The sequence below is a fragment of the Indicator indicator genome, chromosome 18 (assembly GCF_027791375.1).
Source record: "Indicator indicator isolate 239-I01 chromosome 18, UM_Iind_1.1, whole genome shotgun sequence".
In the NCBI taxonomy this organism is placed as follows: domain Eukaryota; kingdom Metazoa; phylum Chordata; class Aves; order Piciformes; family Indicatoridae; genus Indicator; species Indicator indicator.
Window position 1 is genome coordinate 3,063,098 of NC_072027.1, and position 24,052 is coordinate 3,087,149.

Genomic DNA, 24,052 nt, shown 5'->3' on the forward strand with positions numbered 1-24,052 from the left:
GTAGTTACATAGTAAAGCCTTTTGCAAAAACTATAAGCAAGGCTGAAGTTCTGATTTTTAACAGCTGTTACTCACAGCTCATGTATGGCCATGCACATGTGAGGGCTTAAGCTAGAGGTACCAAAATGCATCCAGAACTGACCCATGAGTGTATGCTCCAGGAACAGGCCCAATAAAGCCAGTAACTAACCCCCCTGCTTTCTGGTTGTTCCACCCCCAAAACTGTTTTCTCTGGGCTCAAGCAGGCTGCTGGAACAGCAGTTTAGGGTAATGTCAGTGGACCACAAAGCCACCCTGCTGCTGTGGCAGGGCACACAGTATCACACCAATAATGACAGCCAGGGCGCTCCACCAACACTGCAGGGAAAGAGCTATGTGATGTGGAAGAGCTTTGTGGGGGAGCATGTTGAGTGTGGTTTCTCAGTCTTCATTTAGACCAGTACAAACCCCAAAGAGCTCTAACTAAGCTGCTTATAAAACCACATCTTTAGGCAGGGTGTTTGACAAGTTGAATTTATTGAATGTTGGTTGCACTACGCTGCAGAGTTCATGGATGCAGCACTTCGGCTCCAAGGAGGAGATGCCTACAAGAAGTACAATCAGGCCCAGTTTGCAGCTTTGAGACCCTAAGAGCCTCAGTCACACCACAGCCTTGGGGCAGTCTGAACCAACAGCACATCTGGCACCCACAGCAGCAGGTGCTGCTTTTCTTCACTGATCCCACCCAGACACAACTGTCACTTTAACATCCTACAAGGCCAGCTTTTAGGCAAGAATTCTCATTAGGAGCGGTCACAAGGCTCATGGCAGGTGCATGTTAAGAGCACTACGGTCACTGAGGACATGGAAGCATGGCAACACTTCCGCAGGTGTAGCTACACCACAGAAGGTGGGGGTCAAGAAGGACTGAGTTCCAGTTTTTAAAAGGAAGATTTATTTAACAAGTTTCACTTAGCGCAATACACCTAAAAAGGAAATCACAATACAAGGAAAGATTAAATCAAGGCCTCAGAATTTTATACGAACACCAAGACCAAAATCCTAAAGTAGCCGTATTGCGTCTCAACACGTTTCCCCCATTAACTTAAAAAAAAGCTTTAACGTGCCTTACAGGATATTAAAAGAAAGAAACTAGAACTAACATGCCAAATGTTCACTTTTTTGAATTTCAGACACAGCTCCTATATTGTTTCTTTACAAAAAAAAAAAAAAGCATGTCTCTTTCAACATGGATCCAAAACAGTGTCGGATGTAATATGGTAGAAGAGCAACATTTAACGTAATTCAAACAGCTTTAACCTAAATACGCTTACTGCTTAAATACACTCCTACAACAAAACTAGAGAAACGCTCCCAATTGTTTAACAGTTGTAAGTCTTTACTCAACTGGGTTATTACATCCTAGATCAATGTTCAATTTCTGTATGTTCAAAAATACTCAACCCCCAAAGGTTTTAAAATAACAATCCTCAAATTTCACTTACAGTAAAGCATAAATCACAAGCTCGTATTGCAAAACTGTTAAACTTAGTTTTTTGTTTTTTCATTTTTTAAAAAAAGATGTGACCAAAAGTCAGCGATCGGTTACATTCCCCAGCCACCACTCATGTTGGACATGTTGGACATGCCGCCCATGCCGTTCACTCCCATGGACGCGCGGTTCCCGCTGCTGTAGTAGCTGCTGTTCATGGCACCCTGGCTCCCGGGGTCTGAGGGGAAAACCGACAGCAGGTTCACAGCTGCTTCAGGCCGACTCGAAGCATCCTTCCCCCAGCGCCTGTCCGTGCTGGGCCACCTCGTAAATACCGCCTACTGTGCCCAATACTGCAAAGTGTCAGTTTAGAGCTCCGTACCCAAAAACAACTTTATTGGTTGTTCAAGTAAAGAGCCAGCTCTGTCTTGCCCCCCCTTTCTCAATTCCATTTTGTGGAAGTGAAGGGGCCCCAGCCTCCCACACACCTTTCCCCATTTGTACTCCATAACCACGGTATTTAAACCATGGTAGGAAAAAGGGGATTAAAGTAAGGGAAGGCCAGAGACTGGCATTTCCCACCCTTGTCAGAATAACATCCCATGCTTCCCCCACTCAGCCCCAAGCTCCTGCTTTAGATCTATTCCCCTCCAGTTCTCCATCAGTGGAGAGATGCAGTTGCCAAGTCTGCAGCTGCCAGGGCTTGTGCTGCACAGCCTGCAGCACAACCCTTCAGAACAGACATGCTAAGCCAGCTACACTTGGCCCATTTTAAACCAGTGAAGAAATGCTCTTACCATAGCCACTCATGCTGCTTTGACCTCCATATCCTCCACCATAGCCCCCACTCAGCTGCTGGTTAGCTGGACCACCATAACTGGATTGGCTTCCTTTTAAGTTAAGGATAAAAACGTTAAGTGCTTTCCTATTACAGTCTGCTCATTATCAACAAACCCACCCGTTGCCTAACAGTCCCTGCACTCTGGCACCAGCTCTCTCACCCAAGTACATTCCTCCCAAGTACATTCGGTAACAAAGCTCAAAGGAAACGATCAGGTTGCTAATGACACTCCTACAGTCATAGCTTTAACAGCAGCTTTACAAATGACATTGAGTGCTTTTGACTCTCAAGCATCCGCTGCAGCAGTTCATTTTTGCAGTTTGTGGACTATATGCAGCAGGACCAAGCTGCTATTATGTAAATACACACACCAGGAGGCTTTATACCTGGCTTAAGTGACCTCACAGGACTGATACCCATGACAGTACAGCCCTTCAGGGGACCTGCCCACTCACTAACTGGAGTTACTCATGTACAGTCCTGGCAAGACTTTTGCTTGTTCCAGGATGGTTGTGCATCCTAGCAACACTATACAGGAGAGCTCTGCTTAAGCTTAGAACTGCTCTTCACCTCATCACCTGTCTGTACTCCCATGAAACTTAAGCATCAGTATTAGACTCCTTACGTTTCATAATCAACATACTATACATAAAAGCAGCAGTGCATCTCCACCCCATCACCCTTCAAAGACCCCCTTCCCACCCAAAAACCCACCATAACCATAATTCCTAAAAAACCAGTCAAGTCAGGTGTTAGAAGGGTATCTGCTGCATCAGGACACCAGTAGCTGTCATTTTGACTTGTTGCAAGCACATTTTGCATTTTTCAACCATTTTGGACTTCATGCTAGAGAAATTCAGTTTCTTAGAATTCTGAATTTATTTCCCCTTGCTAGCAAGATCAGACTCAAATGACAGATGATGTGCCACAGATACATTCTCCACCACCAGACTATGTTCTGGTTTCCAAAAGGGAGGGGTAAAAAAATATAAAGAACAGGCATTGCCCACCTCACACCACCACACACATAGGAGCCACTCATCCCACCCCACCTCCCACATTCAGCATCAGTTTATAGTCACCCTTGTAGTCGTTCAAATGTATTCCCAAAAGGTTTATATACCTGGCAATGTGCTAGTGTTCCAATCTTGGACTACCCCTTCCGATTCCTTGACTGTGTGATTAAGACAGAATGTTGAATTTCAGTTTTTATGCCAGGCATAGAATAAGCCAGAGCTGTGTAAAACCAGCCAGCTTTGTTCAATGTCAAGGGCTTGCTTAAAAGTGCAGTGAAGACTGTTGAGACATACCCATTGCTCCCATCATTTGACTGCCATAGGCACCACCACTTCCTCCTGCTGTAGAGTTCAGGAAGAGTTCTACATATCTGTGTTCTGGAAAAAGAAAATTTGGCCATGAGAGCGTTTCACACAAAACCCAGGCAATTTGCCTCCCTGCTGCAACCAAAGCTCTGGTGGTCCCATGACAGCAGCTGTGCTGTCCCCAAGGGTTGTACTTACGCATATTTGCTTTGTCTTTGGACATAGCAGCCACTGCATCCTCATGAGTAGCAAATTCAACGTCTGCCTCTCCAGTTACTCTGCCATCTGGTCCGATTTCAATGTGCACTCTTACAGGGTTCAGAGGTGAGAAGAACTACATACAAAACAATCACACAGATTAAAAGGCACCAATGCAACGGTTCAGTCCTGCAGCAAGCTGCTCTCGAAAGGAGCGCACAGGAACTGCGGTGCATTTTGTAAGTCAAACAACCACCAAAGTCTTAAAGCCACACATGCAAGATGTGGAACTCACGTTATAGATGTCATTCTCCGTAGCTCTGTAGGGCAGACCTCTCATGTGGACACAGTGGCCGGTGGTGCTCTGGAAGGTGGACGTCCCGTCGCCGTATCTGTGGTCCGACATTCCTGCAGAGAAAAGAGTCCATTCTAGGTCTTTCAGATGTATTTTAGTTTCTTTTGGGACGTATTGTAAGTTCAGTTACTATTCCTATTAGAGAAATCTTACCTCTTCCAAATCTATCAGAACCAAAACCATAGCCATCATTATACCCATTGTAGTCATCATAACCTCCATAACCTATAAATAGATTGGATAATATGTTCATTTCAACTACAGAAGACAAATATTCACCAACACACTGCAGACAAGTAGCATGAAAAATTTCATTTCTTCTAGAAGAAACAAAGCCCCTCGAGGACACATACAAACCAGCAGTTACAATCCAAGGAAGACCCTACCAGGTCCAAGTGTTGCTGCTTTTCAGATGAGCAGCTCCCTCTTGGACTTAGTGTACCACTTACCTCCTCCATAGGCTCCACGCCTCATCCTCTCCAAGCTACTTCCTCTACCAAGACTGTTATATCCCCGCGTAAGACCAGGTCTGTCGTAAGGACCAGGTCTCTGCATTGCCAGCAGCTTGCGTGGAGGATCGTAGTGAGTGCGCACTTCCGCTCGACTGCTCTTGAAGATCTCAATGTACCTAGAAGTGTTTCCACAGACAGGGGTCAGTCTTAAATTCCTTCCATAAACACCTCACAACTTCACATTAAAACAAACCATTTAGTCATAGCCTTGAAACTGGCAATCTATTTTAAGCCAGCTTTCTTTACGTTACATAGGCAATGACATACTATGATAAACGCTACGTTACTTAAAAAAAAAAAATCAAGGTATTTTCAAGAAATTACAATTACTGAAGGGTTTGCAGGCTCCTCATACTTTACAGTATCCCAACCTTAAGGGTGGGGGAGCAATACTGATTCCCCACCCTCCTCCCCCCAATTTTAAGTGTTAGTCAAAAAAAGGTAGGAGGGACTGACGTCCACTCAACTCGGCACTGTTTTGCTCATGTGGCAACGTACAGGGAGGGTTAAAAACCTGGCCTCCACCAGGACCTCAACCCACCAGGACGCTACAAGAAGCTCTGCATGTGCTAGTGAACCCTGCCTACGCTTCAGTGATTCAGCATAGGCAAAAAGTGCATGCTTCAATGAAAAATAGTCACAAGTAAAATAGAATAAAACCCTTTGTGACAATTTCTTGAAAGCTATGCTTATTACATTGAAGATTAATACAGTAAGAAAATTTGTTACATTTCAACTTATATAAAACAAGTTTAGAAAGTATCACATTTTCTTATGGTAGCAAGAGTACTGTGCATGTCTTTAGAGCTAAAGGCATAATTGGTGCTATTTGAGAAGTTAAAGCCATAGTCTCTCAACTTTGACACTTTCAAGCTATCAGTTTCACATTCCTCCTCATTATCCAGATTCCAAAAACATTAGCCCAATTTTATCTTTCATTTTGGGTCAATCCAAACAGTCTATGCCATAAGCATGTCAGCAATATCTTTACTTATCAGTGAGTTAGAGACCAAAATACTGTTTCTATTTTGAATGTTAACACTTTCAGAAGAGAGAATATGGATTTAATTGTTTACCATAAGAAAAGTGACAGAGCCAACCAACCATCCATCCCCACCTGTGCCCTATTCTTTCCTTGTGTTTCTTTAGAGCCTTTTCAGCTATTTCCTGTGAAGCAAACTGCACGAAGGCCTCCCCCGTACTCCTCCCCTGGAAGTCCACCGGCAATGTTATCCCATTTGGCACGATTTCCAACCCTTCAACCCAAGGACAAATAACCCCAGTAGGGGGGCAATATTAACATCACAAGCCCAGTCATGAGTTTTTCTTATAGCTTTAAATACACCAGAACGTTAACACTTGTAAGCGAATGGTATGTTGATTCTAGAACACTAGAAGAAAAAGCACATCAACAAAGAGATCCACGATTACATACCATTCATTCAGTTTGTGTTCTTAACCCACCCTGCAGAGCACAGAAACGTTCTGAGTGTCAGGGACAAGTCCCCAGATAAAGCATCTAATGCAGGGTGTGTTAAGAAGTTTCTTATTATTACAAACCTTTTCAATTCTGCCAAAGTACCAACTTTTAACAACACAATTTCAAACACAGCAAATTAAATAGCTTCATATATAACGAGAATTTTTACTATAACTCACTCAGAAAATAGCCTTATGCAAATATCAAGTTTTGGCATTAATCTTTTTATCTTTTGAGTGCTTAATTAAGAAAAAATCATGAAGTAATTTCCAAAGTATTAGTTTCTGAACAAAAAGAGGCACATTTTTTATATTAAGCACAAACAGTTTTTAAAGCTTGATCACTTAAACCATGTAAAAAAAACAACTTAAAATGCACATGCTTAGGAATTGTTCTTGTTCACATTGATTCAGAAAACAAAAAAACAAGTTCTGAAGCTGTAAAATTGGAATATTTCTATTGTATTTTAAAACAGAACAGTAAGTTTGATTGTACCTTGATACAGCAAAACATTCCAGCTATCTTTTAAACACTCACATTTAAAAATCTACTACTTTGAAAATACTAACAAGTTAAATCCTAGATAAATAAACCAATTTCATCCTTAGGCATTTAGAACAGCGATGCAGTTCCTAAAACATACAAAAGCTGCAAAAAAGTGAGAATGAGTCAATACAAGACAATCTCTTCATCCACAAAAAAAGGCAAAACAGAACAAAAAACTTTTAAGGTAGAAAATGTGAAGCAGAGGGGAAAAAAAACTGTACTTGGGTAGCATTCAGCAAGTTGAGGTTTTTCCTGGAATCTTACTCAATACTGTATCTTTGTTCATAAGGAACCATGGGCATGATGCGTGCCCTTCTTGGACTCTGCTCCATGTACTGAGCCCAGCAGCAAGGGTGTTCTACATCCTTCACTGAACAGTGTGAAGCAGCTAAGACTATGGGTGGAAATATCCTCCCATTTGATTCACTTCTCATTTAAAGCAAGACACTTTGTTTCTGCTATCCTTACTTGGAAGAGTATGCCCTGCTAAGTGTACATTAGAGCAGCTTTTTAGAGTTCCCTCTATTTAATACACAAGTACTTTAGGAATTAATCCTTCCAGACCAAAAAATTAATAAAGAATTGCTTATTTTTTAATACCCCTTAGTTTACTGTAGGAAGTACTACTGGGCACTCCGTGGTATCTTGGGGTTTTTTGTGTTTGTTTTCTTTTTAGCACAGACCAATAGTGCTAGAGCTACTCCATTCATCCCACATACCTGAAAAAAACTGCACAATTTCTTCTTTACTACAGCCAAATGGGAGTCCTCTAAGACGTACAAAACCATCATTAGCTGTATCAGGGCTGTTGGGACCAGTATGCTTCAGAACCCAATCCATTTCAACGTTGTTTGACTTGAAAACTGTAAAAGGCACTTAGAATTAATGCATTCTGGAATATGCAACCGTTGTAAAAGACATTAGCCTTGAAACTAGCCAACTTGTATGCAATACAAGTCCATTTGTCCTTTCACATGCATTTTAAAGAGACAGAAAGGAATTAACCTAAAACCCACCAAGCACAAACACATTTAGTCAGTTACTAGACCAAGTCAAACCTTCAACATATCTGTGTCCCATTGTTTCTCTGTCTTTTTTCAGTGCCAATTTCACATCCTCCTCTGATTCAAGCTCAGCAAATGCTTCTCCACTTGGTCTGCCCTCCCTGGTGTAAATGAAACGGATACCCAAAGCCCCATTCAGAATTTTGCAATCTGAAAACGAAATGAAAAGGCCAGAATTAATTGCAGGAACATTGTGACTGTAGAAGCAGAGAGTCAAAAGGAAAAAATCCTAATATCAACTACCAAGTTACATCAAAAACAGAAAGCCAGTGGTATTCTTGTTATAGCTTTTACAGTGATCAATAATCTAAGGCACTAAGTCTTAAGGCTAGCAAAACACTAAAACTAAATCCCAGTTAACCATTCTCAAATCTTTGCTGCCTCCAAGTCAAATACGCTATGTGGTTTTGATTGCAACTGACATAGGCTTTGACTGACTTCAGTGAAATATGGACCAGTAATAATTAGCATAAGTACAACGAACTAAATCAGAACCTAGTCAAATACACCAAACCCCTGAAACAGCTTTAAAATCTCCACTTAACTGAAGAAAGCATGTACCTGTCACTGCTATTTACTGCTGCAGGATGCTAACAATTTGAGAGAACATGACACATTAAACACTTAAAAGAACCTATTAAGACAACATCAAGAACTGATTCAGTCCAAAATGAAGCAGGAATTTTAAAGTTCTCTTTAAAATTGAAACTTCTCTTTTTCTGGCTGCTTAAGAAACTAAGGCAGTTGTGGCTATCCCAGCAACTCACAGACTAAGCTCCTTATGGCAAAAACATAGCTTTCTACATCAGCACCTAGATGTGGCACTTGTTGCATCACAGGCTTTACTAGCTACTGAAGTGCCCTGAAATCTCCCTGGAACCGTTCGGTGCAGCATTACCACTGTCACTTTAACATCCTGCTTACCAGAGAAAAACCTCTGCACCTCCTCAGTGGAGCAGGACCAAGGCAAGCCCCTGACTTTCACCACATATCCCTCGCTGCTCTCCGTGTTGAGCATCACATTGGGGGTGAGGCTCTGCTCCGTCTCAGTTTCTGTGGTTGCTGGAGAAGAATGAAACAGACCCTTTGATGCACCGCACTGTACGGCCGCCACCCGCACCACCCGGCGGCTCCCCTGGCCTGTGCCCACCGTCCCCCGAGCCTCCTCTACCTCGGACCACTGCCCGCCTCACACACACACAGCCGCTCCCGCCCGGCGAACGCGTGGCCTGGCCCGCCCCCCGGCCCGCGCCCAGCCCCCATCCCCGCACGCACACATGGTGGGGCTCCGCGGTGGTTCTAGGGCTCCGAGCCTGATCCGCTGTCCGGAAAGCGCCTAGTCCCAGTCAGGCGGCAGCGAGCGGGCGAGCCTGTGGCGAGAGCGCGCTAGGAAATGGCGGCGGGTACTCCCGCTTCCGCTGGGCCGGGCCTCCCGCCACACAAAGCACCCCGATCCCAGACACCTCCCTGGCGGGCCCGACGACTCGCAATCCCCACCGACGCGCACAGCGCCCGCAGACAGCCGGAGAGCGGCGTGTGGCGTGCGGCCACCAAGGAGCGCAGGCTTGCCCGGCCACCGACCGGCTGCCGAGGAGCTGCGGCGTGGCTGAGAGCGAGTCGCGGGGCGCATGCGCACGAACACGGGCGGGCTCCTGCCCTGCCTGCGCCTGCGCACTGCACTCTGCTGCCCCGGGACACTCCTGCACGCTAACGCTCCCCTCGCCGTCCCCGCCAGGTTGCGCATGCGTCCTCGCTATGCTACAGTGTGCCCCTGCCCGCCGCCCCGCTGCCGTGGGAGCTTGCCTGCCCTGCCTGCTTCTGCGAACAAAGCCGCGCCAGAGCGCGGGCCGAGCCTGCCGCATGCGCCTCAGCGCCGGTCTCCACACTGCGCATGCCCTGCAGCCCGCACGCTGTTCTCCCCTTCCCCAAACCCGTCCTCTCCCTCCGCGTCCCCGCTACAGACACTCGCTCCCCCCGCAGCAGCAGCACGGCACGCGTTGTACGGAGTGAGAAGTCTAGCTGAGCAGTGGTGTGTGGGAACTAGCACTTACCAGCTTCAAATGCTGACGCTACCCCACGTGAAACAATCTGCTCGCTTCGGTCACTGAAGCCTGGTGTGTTTGTAGGAGATGGGGAAAGAAGAGACATGGGTCACAATTATCATAAGAGAAAGGAAAATATAACTCCCTCCCATCTCCTCCAAACACACCAGACCTAGCTAGATTTCACCCTGAACCTCGTTTATTATAGAGGCAACAGGAGTAACTATGGTTGCATAACCTCGGAGGGTTGTGCCCATAAAGCATAACCTAAGAATCCTTCATCCCGTTTCTTTGCCCTGCGAAGAACATGTCTCAAACTTGCCCAGACAAGCAACAGAGAAATGCCAAGAATTAATCAGACTTCAGAAAGCCCCAGGCAATCCCAAGAATTTTGGAGCTCAGAAGCAAAGCTGCTCAAAGCAGCGTCTAACCCTTCATCCATGCGTGTTTCCTTTGCAGTCAATACCAGCACTGCCAGCCCCCGGCTGAGCCATTTCACTGCCTTCAAGTCTACATACTCTCATTCTTTACAGAACTATATAAAACGTTTAACAGATACCGATCCAGACCACTAACAGTTACCTCCCCCCAAACCTGGAGGCTTTTTGGAAAAGGGAGGGAAAAAAAATTTACTCCGAGGTTTATCTGTAAGTCAAACGACACAGAGAACCTGTTTACGTTAATGCAAATTTTTTTTGAAGTTGAACCGTTTTACGGTAACTTCCTGAACAAAGCAGCTCTGGTTCATTTCACTTGCTAAACACCCATTTTAAAAAGCCCCGCAAGGCAGCAGCTCGACAAAAGCAGCCCCGCTCCCCGGCCAGGCGGGAGCGGCGACAGGAGCACTCTGCAGCTGGCGGGGGAGGGGGCAGCACCTCCACCTCCGCCCGAGGAGTGGTGGCGGGAACGTCCATCCCGCCCACCAGCTGGCGGGAGACTTAAATGGGCTGGAGCAGACGAAGGGGCCCTGTGTGTTCCTGCTCGGCGCTGCCATGTCTACCCCTGCAAAGCGGCACTGCCGCAGCCCTGTCAGCTCCCTCAACTCCAGCTTCCAGAAACGCCTTAAGAAAATTTCCATCGAGGGGAACATCGGTGAGCTCGGCGGTGGGGAGGGAAGCGAAAGGGATGCCGGGATGGGCTATTGGGGCCCCGGGACAGGAGCACCCTTAAGTGGCACGGACGACGATGGGGACGCTGCGGGAGTGAGGTGGCTGAGAAGCTTTTTTCACCAGTTCTACAGGCAGATGGGGGGAAGAGGGGGATCTCTGAGTGAGAAGCGCCGCTGGCGCTCACCCTCTCCCGGCAATACTCAGGGATTGATGGCATCGACCCTAAGGGAGGGGGAACTCCGCCGGATACGCTAATTGTCCGTTACAGTGAGGACGCAGGGTGCCCGTTGGCGGCTAGCGGCCGTATGGGTGAGCGTTCTTCCCTCAGCTAGCCACCGGGCTCTATGGCAGGCTCCCTGCCCGCTAAACGGACGACCCTTAGCACCGAGGGACTGGGACCCGGCCCACGCCTCCGTCACCCGCTTGCCCGCCGGCGCCAGCTCCCTGCCCGCGCCGCGCATGCGCCGCGGATCTCCCGCTCAGCCCAGCGCCGCGCAAGCGCTGCAGCCTTCTCCGGCTCCCAAACAAAGCCGCGCTCAGCCCCGCCCCGACTCAGCCTGCTCCTAAAATGGAGGCGCTGCGTCCGACGGTTCCTTATCAGCCGCCCGGCCTAGGCAAGCCTTCTGGCGCTGCAGATTAGAGCTGCGTTCTCGGAAGGCGCGCTAGCACCGCGTAAAAGACGCCGCCAGCCCTTCCCCAGTGCCTAGCCCTGCTCCCAGCGTCCCAGTTCCTGGCCAGTGTCCCTCAAACACTGCAGTACCACTGCCTACAGCCTCTAAAGAAACCCCACAACTGCCATTGTATCTATCAGGAAGACCAGTCTAATACACACTCTCAGTAAACTTCTCAAATCTTCTCCAGCTGCAGGAAAGTCAACATTTGTCAGGCTACTAGAGAAACACAGTGATGAGTGGGAAGTCATCCCTGAGCCCATCGCCAAGTGGTGCAACATCCAGACAGCTGAAGATGATGAGCATGAGGTAGGTCTGCTGGGTTTGGGAAACACAGAAGAAACTATGGCCAGAGAGTCATTACACCAGCCGGTCAAACAACTGTAAATGCTACTTAAGATACTAGTAACTGTATATTCCAAATAACCATCCCTACTCCACAGGAATCACATTAAAGTCTGAAACTCTGAAGAACCTGTTCTAAAGAAGCTGTCATAAAGCCTACTATGAGCTGAGAAACAAATCCCTTCATTCCTACGCCTAAGCATTTTCCTAAACCATAAATACAAGGCCACTAATTCTTTCTTAATCCAGAACTCTGGTATGTTAAAAAGTTAAAAAAAAAATCCTACAAATATGCTGGTACTAAGTTTTCTTTCTTGTCCCCTAGGAACTTTCAACATCTCAGAAGAGTGGAGGAAATCTACTCCAAATGCTGTATTCTAAACCCACAAGATGGGCTTACACATTCCAGACTTATGCTTGTATGAGCCGTGTAAGAGCACAATTAAAACCTGTCTCAGCTAAGCTACATGAAGCAGAACATCCAGTTCAATTTTTTGAGAGATCTGTATACAGTGACAGGTAATTAATTACTCTTAGTGCAAGAAGCATTCAGGTTAAAAGCTCCAGATCTTTATAGTTTATTGAACTATATAGGGTCAGGTTTGATTCAACAGGTAAGAGTTGGGGGGTATTAAGATCTTAAAGATGTGTCAGTACCATGATTCTGATTCTAGTGAGAAGTGTTTTAATGGTTTGCTTTGGTCATTCCTGGCATGAAACTCAGGTCTTCCATTACAGATATGTATTTGCTTCTAACCTGTTCGAGTCTGGAAATATTAATGAAACAGAGTGGGCTGTTTATCAGGACTGGCACACATGGCTTCTGAACCAGTTTGAATCAGACATAGAACTGGATGGCATGATCTACCTAAGAACCACACCTGAGGTATGTCCACAATTTTCAGCTACATTGGTTTCCAGCAGTTTAAAAGGCATTAAAACCTAAGTATTTATCACATAATACTGCAATGACTAACCTGAACTAGCTGCCTCCTCCCCCCAGTGAAAAAAAGCCTATTATAAATTCATATTTTTTTTTTTCAGGGAAAAGTTAAAACCACTCCATTCTGAGGAGCTGTTCTCATGTCAAATGCTGGTCACTAGCACCCATCACTCAGTAAAGGGACAAAGATTAAATTAAATTGTATTTCTGAATAAAGTTTGACTTCCCTTCCCATACAGTCCTGAGTTAAAGGTGTTGTGGGGTTATTTTTTCCTATAAAAGCTACCAACTATTAGCTAAAGTTGCTCAGTATTTTTTTTTTTTAAGTTCTTCTAGATTTAACTTCTTTATGTTCAGCCAAGCATTTAAAATTAATGCTCACTAATGTCTGGCATTAGTCCTTCTGATTTAAGGACCACTTGATCTGTGCAGCTGAATTAGCCTTCACCACATAATTAATGTCCAGGTTGTTGGTTTTTTTTCTCTTCTAGAAATGCATGGAAAGGCTACAGGCAAGGGGCAGACAAGAAGAGCAAGGAATTGAGCTTGAGTATTTGGAAAACCTCCACTATAAACATGAAGCCTGGCTTCATGAAAGGACTATGAGGTATGAACCCATTTTCTGTAGGAAGTTTTTCTCCTACCTTATGCCAAAGTTGATCAGGGATAAAACTGAAGTTTAAGTCTAGCTTCACTGAGGCACAGTTGGAAGGGCTTATCTTTAGACCCACTCCATGTTTCTTGGCACGGACACACAATTATACACAATGGGAAGGTCACTTCTTGGCAGGAAAGTAAAAACTGGTCAGAGAGGGAATTCATCTAATTTAAAGCCTTTGTTAAGCACCAGCTTCAACTAGAAAGCTACAGAATTCTAACTTGAGCAGTTAGGAGCTGTTAACTGGGAATCCCCAGAAACAGGACATGGAAGTGCCTGATCACACCAAGTTACCTACCGAACAGCTTCCAGTGTAAGGGAAGGCAAGGTCCCAACTACCTTTAAACTAGGATGAGTGTATTTCAAGGAGGTTTAAATATTAATCCTAGCTTCAAAATAAAGACTGATTGGAAAGGCTTTTGGCAGATACTGTTACAAACAAGAAACCCAGTCAAGGACTAAGTGATCTCTCTGCCTATCTTCCTCCCAAGCTTCCTTACTGCCTTTTCCATCTCTGTAAACATGAAAGCATGTTTTAGTTCCCCCTAAAGGAACCTGAAATACTCTACTAAAATGGGAAGTACAACAATTCCAGGATAAGTACATTAGCAGCCACATCTATTTTACTGAGTTTCATGTGGGATGACCCAAATGCTGAGGAGACAAGAAAGCACTGCATGTTGTGGAATCTTGGGAATGTTTACATTGTGTACTCATTCCAAACTCGTGAGAAAGCATTTCCTCTGTTTTTCATAGGAGCATTTTAAGTTTACAAACACCCTTTCTGCATTTTAGAAATGCTTTTCACTACTGCTTTGAGAACATTACATCCAGCAGCACAACTACAACTCTCATCTTCTCCTAACCTGTAGCCAAAATGGTCTTGCTTATCTCCAAGCCATTTTAAACACCAGTCTTATAACCTGTTAAAGAGGTCATCCCCACTGAGGAAGCTTTAAAACTGCATCTTAGTAAATGGATTAGCTGCTAACTAGAAAAGGGTGGGGGAGACACAGGACTAACAGATTTTTTTAAAAATACTTCCTCTTATCAGTATCATGTTCCTCATTGATTCTGTAACAGAAAATGAGGTACAAGAAATCAAGATGCATGAACTATCTTTACACACACCCCCACAATAAAAAGGCCAGGTTTGTGAGATAAACTGAAGTTAGGGTGATACAATGTTGACTGGGTTACACAAGAGCAATTAAGGTCATACTTGACTTGAGCTTTATACCTAAATCATGAGCATCAGCATGATGATCTCAGGTGAATATGGTCATGTGAGTAATGCTGCACCACATGCTTAGGATAATTTGGAAAGCAACTGAAGAGCTGGATTGTTTTAGATAGTGCTTTACACCATTTTTACTAGCCCTCTTTTTTCATTTAACAGAGTTGATTTTGAGAACCTTAAAGAGATTCCCATTCTGGTTTTGGATGTTACTGAAGATTTCAAGAATGACAAGATTAAACAGGAGTACCTGATTGGTAAGGTAAGTATTAAATAGTATTTCCTCACATCTGGTAATTTCCACTATGACTGCAAAAGAAAAGCAAAAGCAATTTATGTTCTTAAAATGTAATGAAGTTCTTGTTTGGAGCTAGCACAGTCTCTTTAGGCTTAGGAAGCTACATGGCTGCAGAAAGGCTTTTCTATTTTCCTTTAAAAAAAATGGTGAGTATAAGGAGGGAGGGTGGTTTCAAAGCAGGCCAATTGTGGGGGATGCAGCTGGAGCAGTCAGACTGCCGACAGGTCTGCACTGCCCCACTGTTACATTTCACAGAATGATACTATCCAATTCATGCCAGCTATGATGGCCTTAGAAAAATGCTGCAGTCACAATGTCCTCTCATGTTCTGGGGAATCTAGGCTCTGCCTGAAGAAAGCACAGCACATCTGACAAATGCAGAAATAACAATCTTGTATATATTTCTAAATGTATTAAGTGATACCTCTAAGCACAGTTCAAAGAGTCAACAGGCATTTTAGGATACAAGGTAATAGGTCATTTGAAACCAAATGGTGTTTGCCAAGGAAAGGCAAGATCTGGGAAGTCAACACCAGAAGAAATTTTGTTTGGAGTCATTTGTGCCCAGACCACAGAAAAAACCCACACTTCTAACACTTAAAACGCATGGGGCTCAGGCCAACCCTCCAAGAAGACCTGTAGTATTACTACTTACTGCACTCACTTGGGAGACTAGTAATTCTTTTCCCACTCCTTTTCTTTCTTTCAACTTGCCCCACCGAAAGGCCCCCAGTGTTCTGTCGACTAATTTCCCTCCACCACCCAGTAAACTAAGATGTCAGCTCTACTTTCAGCTTGGGTTAGCAGATACAGCACCATGCTGAAAGTGCTATCAGGTCTTTGGCTTAGCTTTCAATCCATCTCTTCCTAGAAGGAGCTACCTAAATAAAGTCATCTTATTTCAATTAAGTAGCACTATGCAGTGCTTTTTGAAAAGTACTATTTTGAGTAACTAAGTTACTCATTTCTTAACTTACAGCCATCTGCTATCCTGAAAAGCATTTCAGGTTATGTATTACATACAGAGACAGAATAGCACTGGCACCTGTACAGTAAAGATAAAATTGATCCAAGAAAGGAAAATACTGAGTTGTTTTTTTTTTAATGGAGCAAATATGTTTTGTTTTCACAGGTAAAGTCTTTCCTGACTTCTTAAGAATATGAAAGCTCAACGATCAGTGTGTTCTCAAACAACTTGCTTTTTAACTGCCTATATAAAAATACTCACAAGCATAAAGTGCATAATACGGACTTCGGATATTTTTATTTTTGCTTGCCAGTCCAGTGTACTTAATTTTCTGTATTGTTGAAACAAACCAATAGGAGGTGCTTTGAAAATGTTATCTATGTATATACTTCGTTTAATAAAGATTTTTGAATAATATTAATAACTGGCTTTATCGAAGGAGGAGCTAAGCGGTTATCAAGGGCTGACAACCCAGTCAGTAGCGATAGCAGGCGCTAAGGCAGGGTTGTTTTGCAATAACTGGCATAGTTCACCATTTTAAGACGAGAGTGTTATGGCGTCCAGAAACCTTTACTTTCAACTTCTGCTTTATTGAATAGCTCTTTTCACAGGATTTACGCTAGCGTAAGCTAGACGTAACTGTAGTCGCAAATGTTAGACCTGCAATAAACTGTAATTTATGTATATCTTATTTACTGCCTCCCCCCACCACCTCGACCGTCCCCGCTCGGATAACGGCAGGGAGCGAGCCGCCAGCGCTCGCACCGCACGCTGCGGCAGGACACTACCACAACCGCTCTTCCCACGACCGCTCCCGCCTTCTCGCAGCGTAGCCTCCGCCCCGCGGCTCCGGCGAGCGCCGCGGCCGCCGCGGCACACACGGCAGCGGGGGGAGCGACGCACACGCCCGCGCCGTGAGGCCTCCACCTGCACTGGGCCGCCACTAGGGCCGCCTTCGCCCAGGGCCACGTCCGCACTCCAGCTTCTACGGCCAGCAGTCGCCAAGACCGGGGCTCGGATCGGGCGGGACCGGCCACCCCTCCCCCTCCACTACCCGCTGCGACCCAGCCGCCCCACCCCCATCCTGCGTTTCCTTCCTCCTCACTAGCGCCCCACCTCCTCCTCCCACCTCACCGCCAACGGGCCTTACCCAGGCCGGGGATCTCGCCCTCAGTCTCTTCGGTGTGACAGGGATCCATCTTGGCCGCGCCTCCCCCACAGGGACCGGGAGAAGACAAAGCTCGGTAGGGGCGCTCGGGCGCTGCGCAAACGGAAACAAAAGCTCAGCGACCACCGAAGGGACGCTCCAGCAAAGACAAATCGAGGCCTTTCAGACAATTTTTTTCCTGGTTCCCCGGGGATGAGGCGCGATAGAAACACCGGCCTGCTCCGGCCCAACCCGCCTGCTGGTTCCTTCTGCGCAGCGTCCCTGCGCTCCTATAAATAGCCGCGCGGCCGCGCTGCGCAGCGCCATGACGTCACGCAGCGCTCGCCAGCCAATGGCAGGGTGACAAATTAAATCAACCAGTCACGTCCGACAGCCAGGCGGGGGAGGGTGAGAGGGGGGTACTTGCCCCGGGGTGGGGGAGGGGGTCCCGCAGTGGCTATGGCGGGTGGTGAATCAACACACGCAAACATGCACATACTGGCACCCCCATGCCCCAGCACTAGGTTTAATACCCCTCACTCATCCCTGTTCGAGGGCCTGCCTCGCCTGTTTCTCTACCCAAACATGGCGGCGGCTTTGTCCCTCCCCGCCTGCCGCGCCGATTGCTCCCCTTCCCCGCTTTTCGAACACCACACCACCCCCCCAACACCCCTGCTCACGGCAGGTTCAGGCCGCGGAGCTCCGGTGACGAGCGAGAATCGACGGCTCCGCGCACTGCAGCAGCGTCCGCGGCCGTCAGGTGGGCTGGGCTCCGCCTCCCGCCGCGGCGCGGGGGGGACACGACGGGGCGCGGGCCCCCTTCCGCCGGGGCGGGCGCCCAGCGGCTTGGTCGGGCTCGACCCGGGACGCGCAGGCCGCAGGCCTTGAGGGAGGGATGTCAGGCCGCGCTGCTAGCCCTGAAGGCGGCGGAGGAAGGAGTGAGGGACGCTGCACTGCGGGGCGGGATGAGGCGCGGCCTGCGGGAGGCTCTGCGCCGAGATGGCGGTCGGCAGGCCGAGGCCTGGGCTGCAAGGAAAGGCCTTGGGCAGGCTGCCCGCGCTGCGTCCAAATGACGATTTTTACAGGCCCGGAGTCGGAAACATTAACAATGGGGATAGTAACCGCAGCGGCTGAAAAGCGGCCAACGCCGACCTTTCCAGAGCGTGTTTTCAGAGTGACTATTTGTTTATTTGGGCTTAGATACAGGCAGGCTTATTTGCTAAAAATCAACCGGTACTCTGGCAGGGTGATACAATGGGCTGCTCTCCCACCTGCCTTCTGTACCCTGCAGTCCATTTGCTCTGTGTCTAGCCAGATCAATTCCCTCTGCAAAATAGTGTTAGAAAGAACAATTTGTTAAAATGAGATTAAAATAGGTGTAAGGGAGTCTGCGATTAAAAGGAGTAAGTGGTGACCTTAGGACTCTGGAGGTGTGGCTTCTATTCACAGCTTTATTTCTGACTGAGTAGTCAGTATAAAGAAAATCCTTTTGCTAATCCTTATTGAAGCCTAACAGTGGGTTAATTTTTATTTCCCTATAATATATTTTATTAATTATACACTGGGGTACATTCACTATGTGCCATTTTATTAGTTGGATTGGTCTTTTTAGTCCCTGTTACTCATTTGAATAATGTTGGAAATTGGATCTCTATTTATGCACCATGATCCATGTGACTTGATGGCTTTGGAGAGGGCTGTACTGGCTGATTTCTTATTTTCAGTAATAAATAAAGCCGCATTTACCAAATATATCTTGATTGAATCTTTATTGTAGTCAAACAGCATTCTGACATAAGTTTTCTCTTTAGAGGCCTCGTAGGAAATTAAAACCATCCCGTATTCACACTGGCAAGAAGTTCTGCTGCACGCATTCACCCAGTGCTGGAAGAAAGGTCATATGACTTTGCAAATACATGATTGCTATTAAGCATAGGCAAAATACCTGCCTGCCCTGAAATGTGACACAGCCAGCAGGAAGTTAGGTGCAGCCACTTCTAGGGGAACTATGAACAGCAGGGACAAAGACATAAATAGTTGTGGAAGAGTTGTAATGAGTCAATATGTATGTGGTGTTTGAAAGACCAAAATAACTAACAATTCAAGCAGAGCTGTTATTAACAGTAGCAGCCCTTTTCCTGAGAGGCCATCTCAGATAATTGCTTTTACAAGTTTGCATAGTCCCATGCTATGTGAGTTCTTGCAAAGAAAGAGATGGGGATAAAAAACTTGCTGGAAGAATCTATGCAAGATTTTTAATGTTTATTGAGCAAGGAACCAGTTACCAATTTCTTTTACACATGTAAACTCACAGACCTTGCTTCTGTGATTTCTTCTAGGACTACAACGTCATCATCACCTGGCTTTTTTGTTCTATGGTGCCAGCCTGGTACCTGTACCTTCCTTTCCAGCAGACACCACTGAACTGTAATGTGTCTATCAAGAGCTCATGCTACAGCTTCAGGTACAGTGTTTTTTCTCTGAAAGGGCTTTTTTCTACTTGAGGATTTCACTGGTCTGTTCCTGCAAAGGGGAAAGGCACACCTGCCTCCCAGACTGCAGGGGACAGGAGCTGCTCTCTTTTTCCTACTTGCATGCCCAGAAGATAAATTTCACCTTGTTCACATCAGCCTGAGGAGGGCTGTAATCCCAGCCAAGGTCATCCTGAGCTTTGTATTCCATCTGGGAGAAAAAGGGAAAAATGCACAGGGCTGAGTAGACATGTGAAGTGTTAAGATGGACCAAAGTAAGCTTTTCCCTGAAGCCTGCTACATGCTCAGGACATTTCTGTTTGGTATCAGTCATAAGTCTTTATTTGTTACCTTGCTTACATTTCTTTCCTGAGCAAAATAACGATGGAGAAAATCTGCAGCTCTGGTTCCAGGGGTTTATAGGCATCTAAGTGTATGGAGACACTTGGTGTGTCTGGAAGTGATACAGAAGCTGTTTTCTGAGTAGGTTTGGGAGATATTATTGCAATGCAAAGCAAGCAAAACTAAAAACAACAACAAACAAATCTTTTATGGGTCAGCACTGGCACTTCAGGGAGAAGAAAATAGCCTGCTCTGAACAGCTGACAGAACTCACTCATCCTGAGCTTATGGCTGTATGTGCCTTCTCTTTCTTTCCTAGGTAGTTGTTCTACCTCCATCATAACCTTCATCCTTCATGTCTCAGCTACATGCTGCATGTTCCTTGCGTTTGCATATAAGCATCTATAATTCAGGATCTTATAGTTAATCTACAAACCTGATTAACTCTCATCAAATACTCCTAGTAGCTGGTTTGCTTTATTATTGAAAACAGGGGGTCTTATACTAACCAAGGAGGTGTTTCTCTGTGTGTGACCTCCAGTCAAAAGCCCTGGAATTCAATGATAACCTTTCTGTCCCTACTCATGGCTTCAGAAACAGCCTCTAGCTGGCCACTGTGACAAACATGAGCTAAAAAATGCTATTAAATATGCATGATGTGTGTTCTACCATATTAGATGATGTGGCCACATTCATCATCTGCTAATGCTGCCAATTCACAGCTTTGCTAATGCAGCCTCCTTCTCTCTCACTTTTGCTTTGGGCAGTTTAAGAGGCTTTTTGGTTACTCTTCATCTTTATTTTAATTCTTTTTACTTTTTTTATTTCCCTAACTTTGTTCATTACTCTGAACATGGTAGTATGCAGCAGAGACTGGACATTGCTCGTGTTCCCAGCTTTCCTAGAGTGTAGTTCACTAAGAAGCCAAGCCCACCTGAAAACCAGCTGGAGAGGCTGACAGGCACTGCTTTAGTGAAAAGCAGATACCCAGGTCCTTCCTTTGAGACCACTGCTCTCCAGTTTGAATGGGTCACCCACCCCTTCATACTGCCAGCTTACCCACAGCTTATGCTCACCATCCTTTGTCAAAAGGAAGTGGAAGGATTGCCTCTGTTCTGTTTCCTCAGTGATCATATCCCCTCGGGGCTCAGTTGGGAGTTCACCTCTGTGATGCTCATTGGTGTAACTAAGGCCTGTTACCACTGCAGTTTTGCAGCATTGTAAGGATGGCAGTTGGCAGAACACCTTTTCTTTTTACCCACACAGCTAGCTTCCTTGCTGTGAATGCAATCACAGCAGTAGACGAGGTGTCTCCTGCCAGCATATTTTAGGTATCTGCATGTTTTGCCTGACTGTGAGCTAGGTGGGCATGAATCAGCTCTGATCCAGAAGCCATCTGGCCATGCAGTGCTGTACTGAGCTCATCAAGCTGCTCTCAGGGAAGGTTTCTTTACTCAGGCAGAACATTTACACCTCTTTGTCAGTTCAGCCATGTACCCACCAGGAGAGTGGGCAAGTGACCTTTGCCACAAGCCTTGTCTGCATTCCCTTACACCCTCCCAGAAGGAGAATGAGCTGTAAAGCTGAAAATACTGTGCAGTGGGGTGACCAAATCCGTTCTTCGAAGAGTATGCTGCAGTATCTGTATCAAGGCAGATTATACAATGCCTGAGCTCTTGTTACTCTAGCCACCCGTGTTGATGAAACGGAGCCTGTTTTAAGCACTCACCAACTGCAGGTTGCTCACTGTTTTTGTCCTTGCTGACATCACGATCCCTGACTTCCACCCATTGCAGGTAACATTGCATTAGCTGTCTGGGTTCACTCAGCTTTCTCTTGTCAAGTAGTTCAATGTCAAAGCAACACAACACAGATCCTCTTTTATTTTCTCACTCCAGAAGTGCTCTGTGAGTCCTCCTGAACGCTGACCCTATTTTTACTCTTCCTACCAAAATTTGACATTTAGCTCTTAGACCCTGGAAATTCCTAAACACAGAGTCAGGGACTGGAGCAGGGACTGCTTTCCTAAGCAATCACAGGAAACATTTAAGTTTTCATTTGGAGGGGGGAGCATTCACAAAAGGGAACATTAAGCCCTGTCCGCCTTGTACATACTGTGGCTCTGCCCTCACTAGGGGAAAGATTGATTCTTGCTGCTCTCTTATAAGTGGTATTTGCCTGGAGGTATAAAACCAATGAAGGTGAACCTTGTAACCTCAGAGCATGGATGTTCCTGGCCTTCCTGTCTCAACCTGCTAACATAAAAAGTGGCAGATAGCTTTGGTTTTGCTTGGATTTCACCCCAGTATCTACCCCAGGAATGTTTTTTACTGCGGTAATGCAAAGAGAGTATTTGCCTTCAGGCAAGGGTCCTGCTCTCACAGGCCTGTCTGAAACACTCCCCAGCTGCATCTCTTCTGCGATGCTGTCATGTTCAAACCAAACACACGGCTCTCAAACTGCAGGTATGGCACGGGTCATTCACAGTCCATCTCCACCTCTCCTTTGAGGGTAGTGCTCTTGCACCTACACCCTCCAATTCACCCCAAGCAAAGCACTCCTCCTTCCCCTGATCTTGCTCTGTTGCATACCCAGCAGATCTGTGTGTCCATACATTTACTCAGATCAAGAGAGTTCTGGATCTTAACTGCACAGTGTCCTCAGTTCTGGCAGTGACAGACACATCATCCAAAACGACCGCGGTATGCACAGGCAATCCCCAAAACAGTTAGGTTGACAGTGAGGCTTCTGCCGACTCAGCAAATAAAATGGGTCACTACCGTGCTTATTTCAGTTACACAACTCCAGTGTGCCTTTTCCTTGCTCTTGAAGTCACTCGAATGTAAACAAGTAAAACGAAGACTTTTGAGTAACAAAATCAGGATGAGCAACAGCGTGAGGAAAGGAAAGCGTCTCGTAGTACTGGTCTGCAGACTAATCTCACAGCTCCAGACAGCTGCTTCCCCAGAGCTCTGATCCTGGAGCTGCTGCAGAAATAAAGACCCATTGAGCAGTCTGGCTCCAAATTAGCATTTGAATTCCCTTGTAGTCTCTGGTCAGATGGGCAGGAGGTGGGTACTAGTTTCTCAGTACTGCACAACTGTGGCTTTAAATGCTCTTTTTTTTTTTTTTTTCTAAGGGAAAGAAATGCATTGCTCAAGCTATGAATACTTTGTGGTTTCCTTTTTTTTTTTTTTTTCCCCTTCTCCCTCTCCCCTTCCCCAAATTAGGCTGAGATAGACACGACTCAGTATAGTTAGCCCAGTCTGACCTACTTCTTTCCCTCCCCTTGGCCCTGTGTTATAGATGCTGGTGCTATGGAAACCTGGGTGACATGCCAGTACTACACAGTCGGGACCACCAGCTGCAGCCTCCTCTTTCAGCCTCACAGGCCCTTCCCCTCCCCTCCCAAACACACCCCTGAATAAAGTTAGCAGTGCTGCTTCCCAGGGAAATTCAAGGGCATGCTCCACCCACCCCACCAAGCCGTGCCCTGGAAAGAGTGGGGTGCTTTTCCTTGGGTTCCAGTGCCTGGATGCATTTTTCCCCCAGTCCCAGGGCACAGTGTTTTGGTGCTGGGAGCCACCTAATAAACCTGCAGCTGTTAGTGCACCAGACCTGTATCTGCAGATATCCGACATGACAGAGAGGAAAGTACACATGGGTGCCCTTGAAGTTTTCAAGATAAAAATAAGCCACAAAGTTCTGTGACGTGGTACAAAAGCCTTATGGGCACCTGGTTGGGTTCCTGCCAATGCAGGAATGGGAATGCCTGCAGCAGTGGCTGATCCCTGCAGCAGATGGCAGCTGCTCCACCAGTGCGACAGGAGCTGTGCAGTTTCATTCTGACTTGTTTGCTGACATGGGACCAAGCCCTATCAGGGGACAGAGGCTTGTTTGCAAGTTCAGCCTCCATGTTTGTTGTGATAAAAAAGTTCTCTCTGATTCCACAGGTGTCCTTTGCTCTCTGCTGGCCTCCCGTCCAGCTGGCTGCCTTGCCTTGGAGACTATGGTAGTATCAGAGTGGATTTGC

General features: G+C 46.2%; 2 protein-coding genes across 9 annotated transcripts; one reads left to right on the plus strand and one right to left on the minus strand.

Moving 5' to 3' along the window:
- Positions 1–536: 536 nt before the first annotated feature.
- Positions 537–17,471, minus strand: HNRNPH1 (heterogeneous nuclear ribonucleoprotein H1). Of its 8 annotated transcripts, none has more exons than XM_054388945.1 (14): positions 17,210–17,471; positions 9,841–9,900; positions 8,714–8,851; positions 7,784–7,939; positions 7,445–7,588; positions 5,817–5,955; positions 4,637–4,815; positions 4,341–4,412; positions 4,128–4,267; positions 3,833–3,968; positions 3,623–3,706; positions 3,436–3,486; positions 2,269–2,361; positions 537–1,709 (listed from the first exon to the last, which is right to left on the minus strand). In XM_054388945.1, exons 1-14 carry the CDS (start codon positions 17,256–17,258, stop codon positions 1,585–1,587), a joined length of 1,566 nt encoding a protein of 521 aa, XP_054244920.1. In that variant the 5' UTR covers positions 17,259–17,471; the 3' UTR covers positions 537–1,584. The 8 variants fall into 8 exon arrangements, with proteins under 8 accessions (XP_054244920.1, XP_054244921.1, XP_054244919.1 ...); XM_054388946.1 differs by having other exon boundaries at positions 538–1,709; positions 4,128–4,240; XM_054388944.1 differs by having other exon boundaries at positions 538–1,709; positions 4,128–4,261.
- Positions 10,768–16,856, plus strand: LOC128972824 (deoxycytidine kinase 2). The gene is made up of 7 exons (XM_054388952.1): positions 10,768–10,923; positions 11,802–11,920; positions 12,282–12,475; positions 12,695–12,842; positions 13,391–13,506; positions 14,957–15,056; positions 16,225–16,856. Exons 1-7 carry the CDS (start codon positions 10,824–10,826, stop codon positions 16,246–16,248), a joined length of 801 nt encoding a protein of 266 aa, XP_054244927.1. The 5' UTR covers positions 10,768–10,823; the 3' UTR covers positions 16,249–16,856.
- Positions 17,472–24,052: the final 6,581 nt, after the last annotated feature.

Bases quoted from the DNA above. Each gene is read 5' to 3' on its own strand.
- LOC128972824 (XM_054388952.1), top strand. From the start codon at position 10,824: ATGTCTACCCCTGCAAAGCGGCACTGCCGCAGCCCTGTCAGCTCCCTC. The intron at 11,921-12,281 runs GTAGGTCTGCTG...CTTGTCCCCTAG, and splicing joins CTGAAGATGATGAGCATGAG to GAACTTTCAACATCTCAGAA. The intron at 13,507-14,956 runs GTATGAACCCAT...TTCATTTAACAG, and splicing joins CTTCATGAAAGGACTATGAG to AGTTGATTTTGAGAACCTTA.
- HNRNPH1 (XM_054388945.1), bottom strand. From the start codon at position 17,258: ATGGATCCCTGTCACACCGAAGAGACTGAGGGCGAGATCCCCGGCCTG. The intron at 8,852-9,840 runs GTAAGTGCTAGT...ATTCTTCTCCAG, and splicing joins AGCGTCAGCATTTGAAGCTG to CAACCACAGAAACTGAGACG. The intron at 2,362-3,435 runs GTATATAAACCT...TTAACTTAAAAG, and splicing joins GAACACTAGCACATTGCCAG to GAAGCCAATCCAGTTATGGT.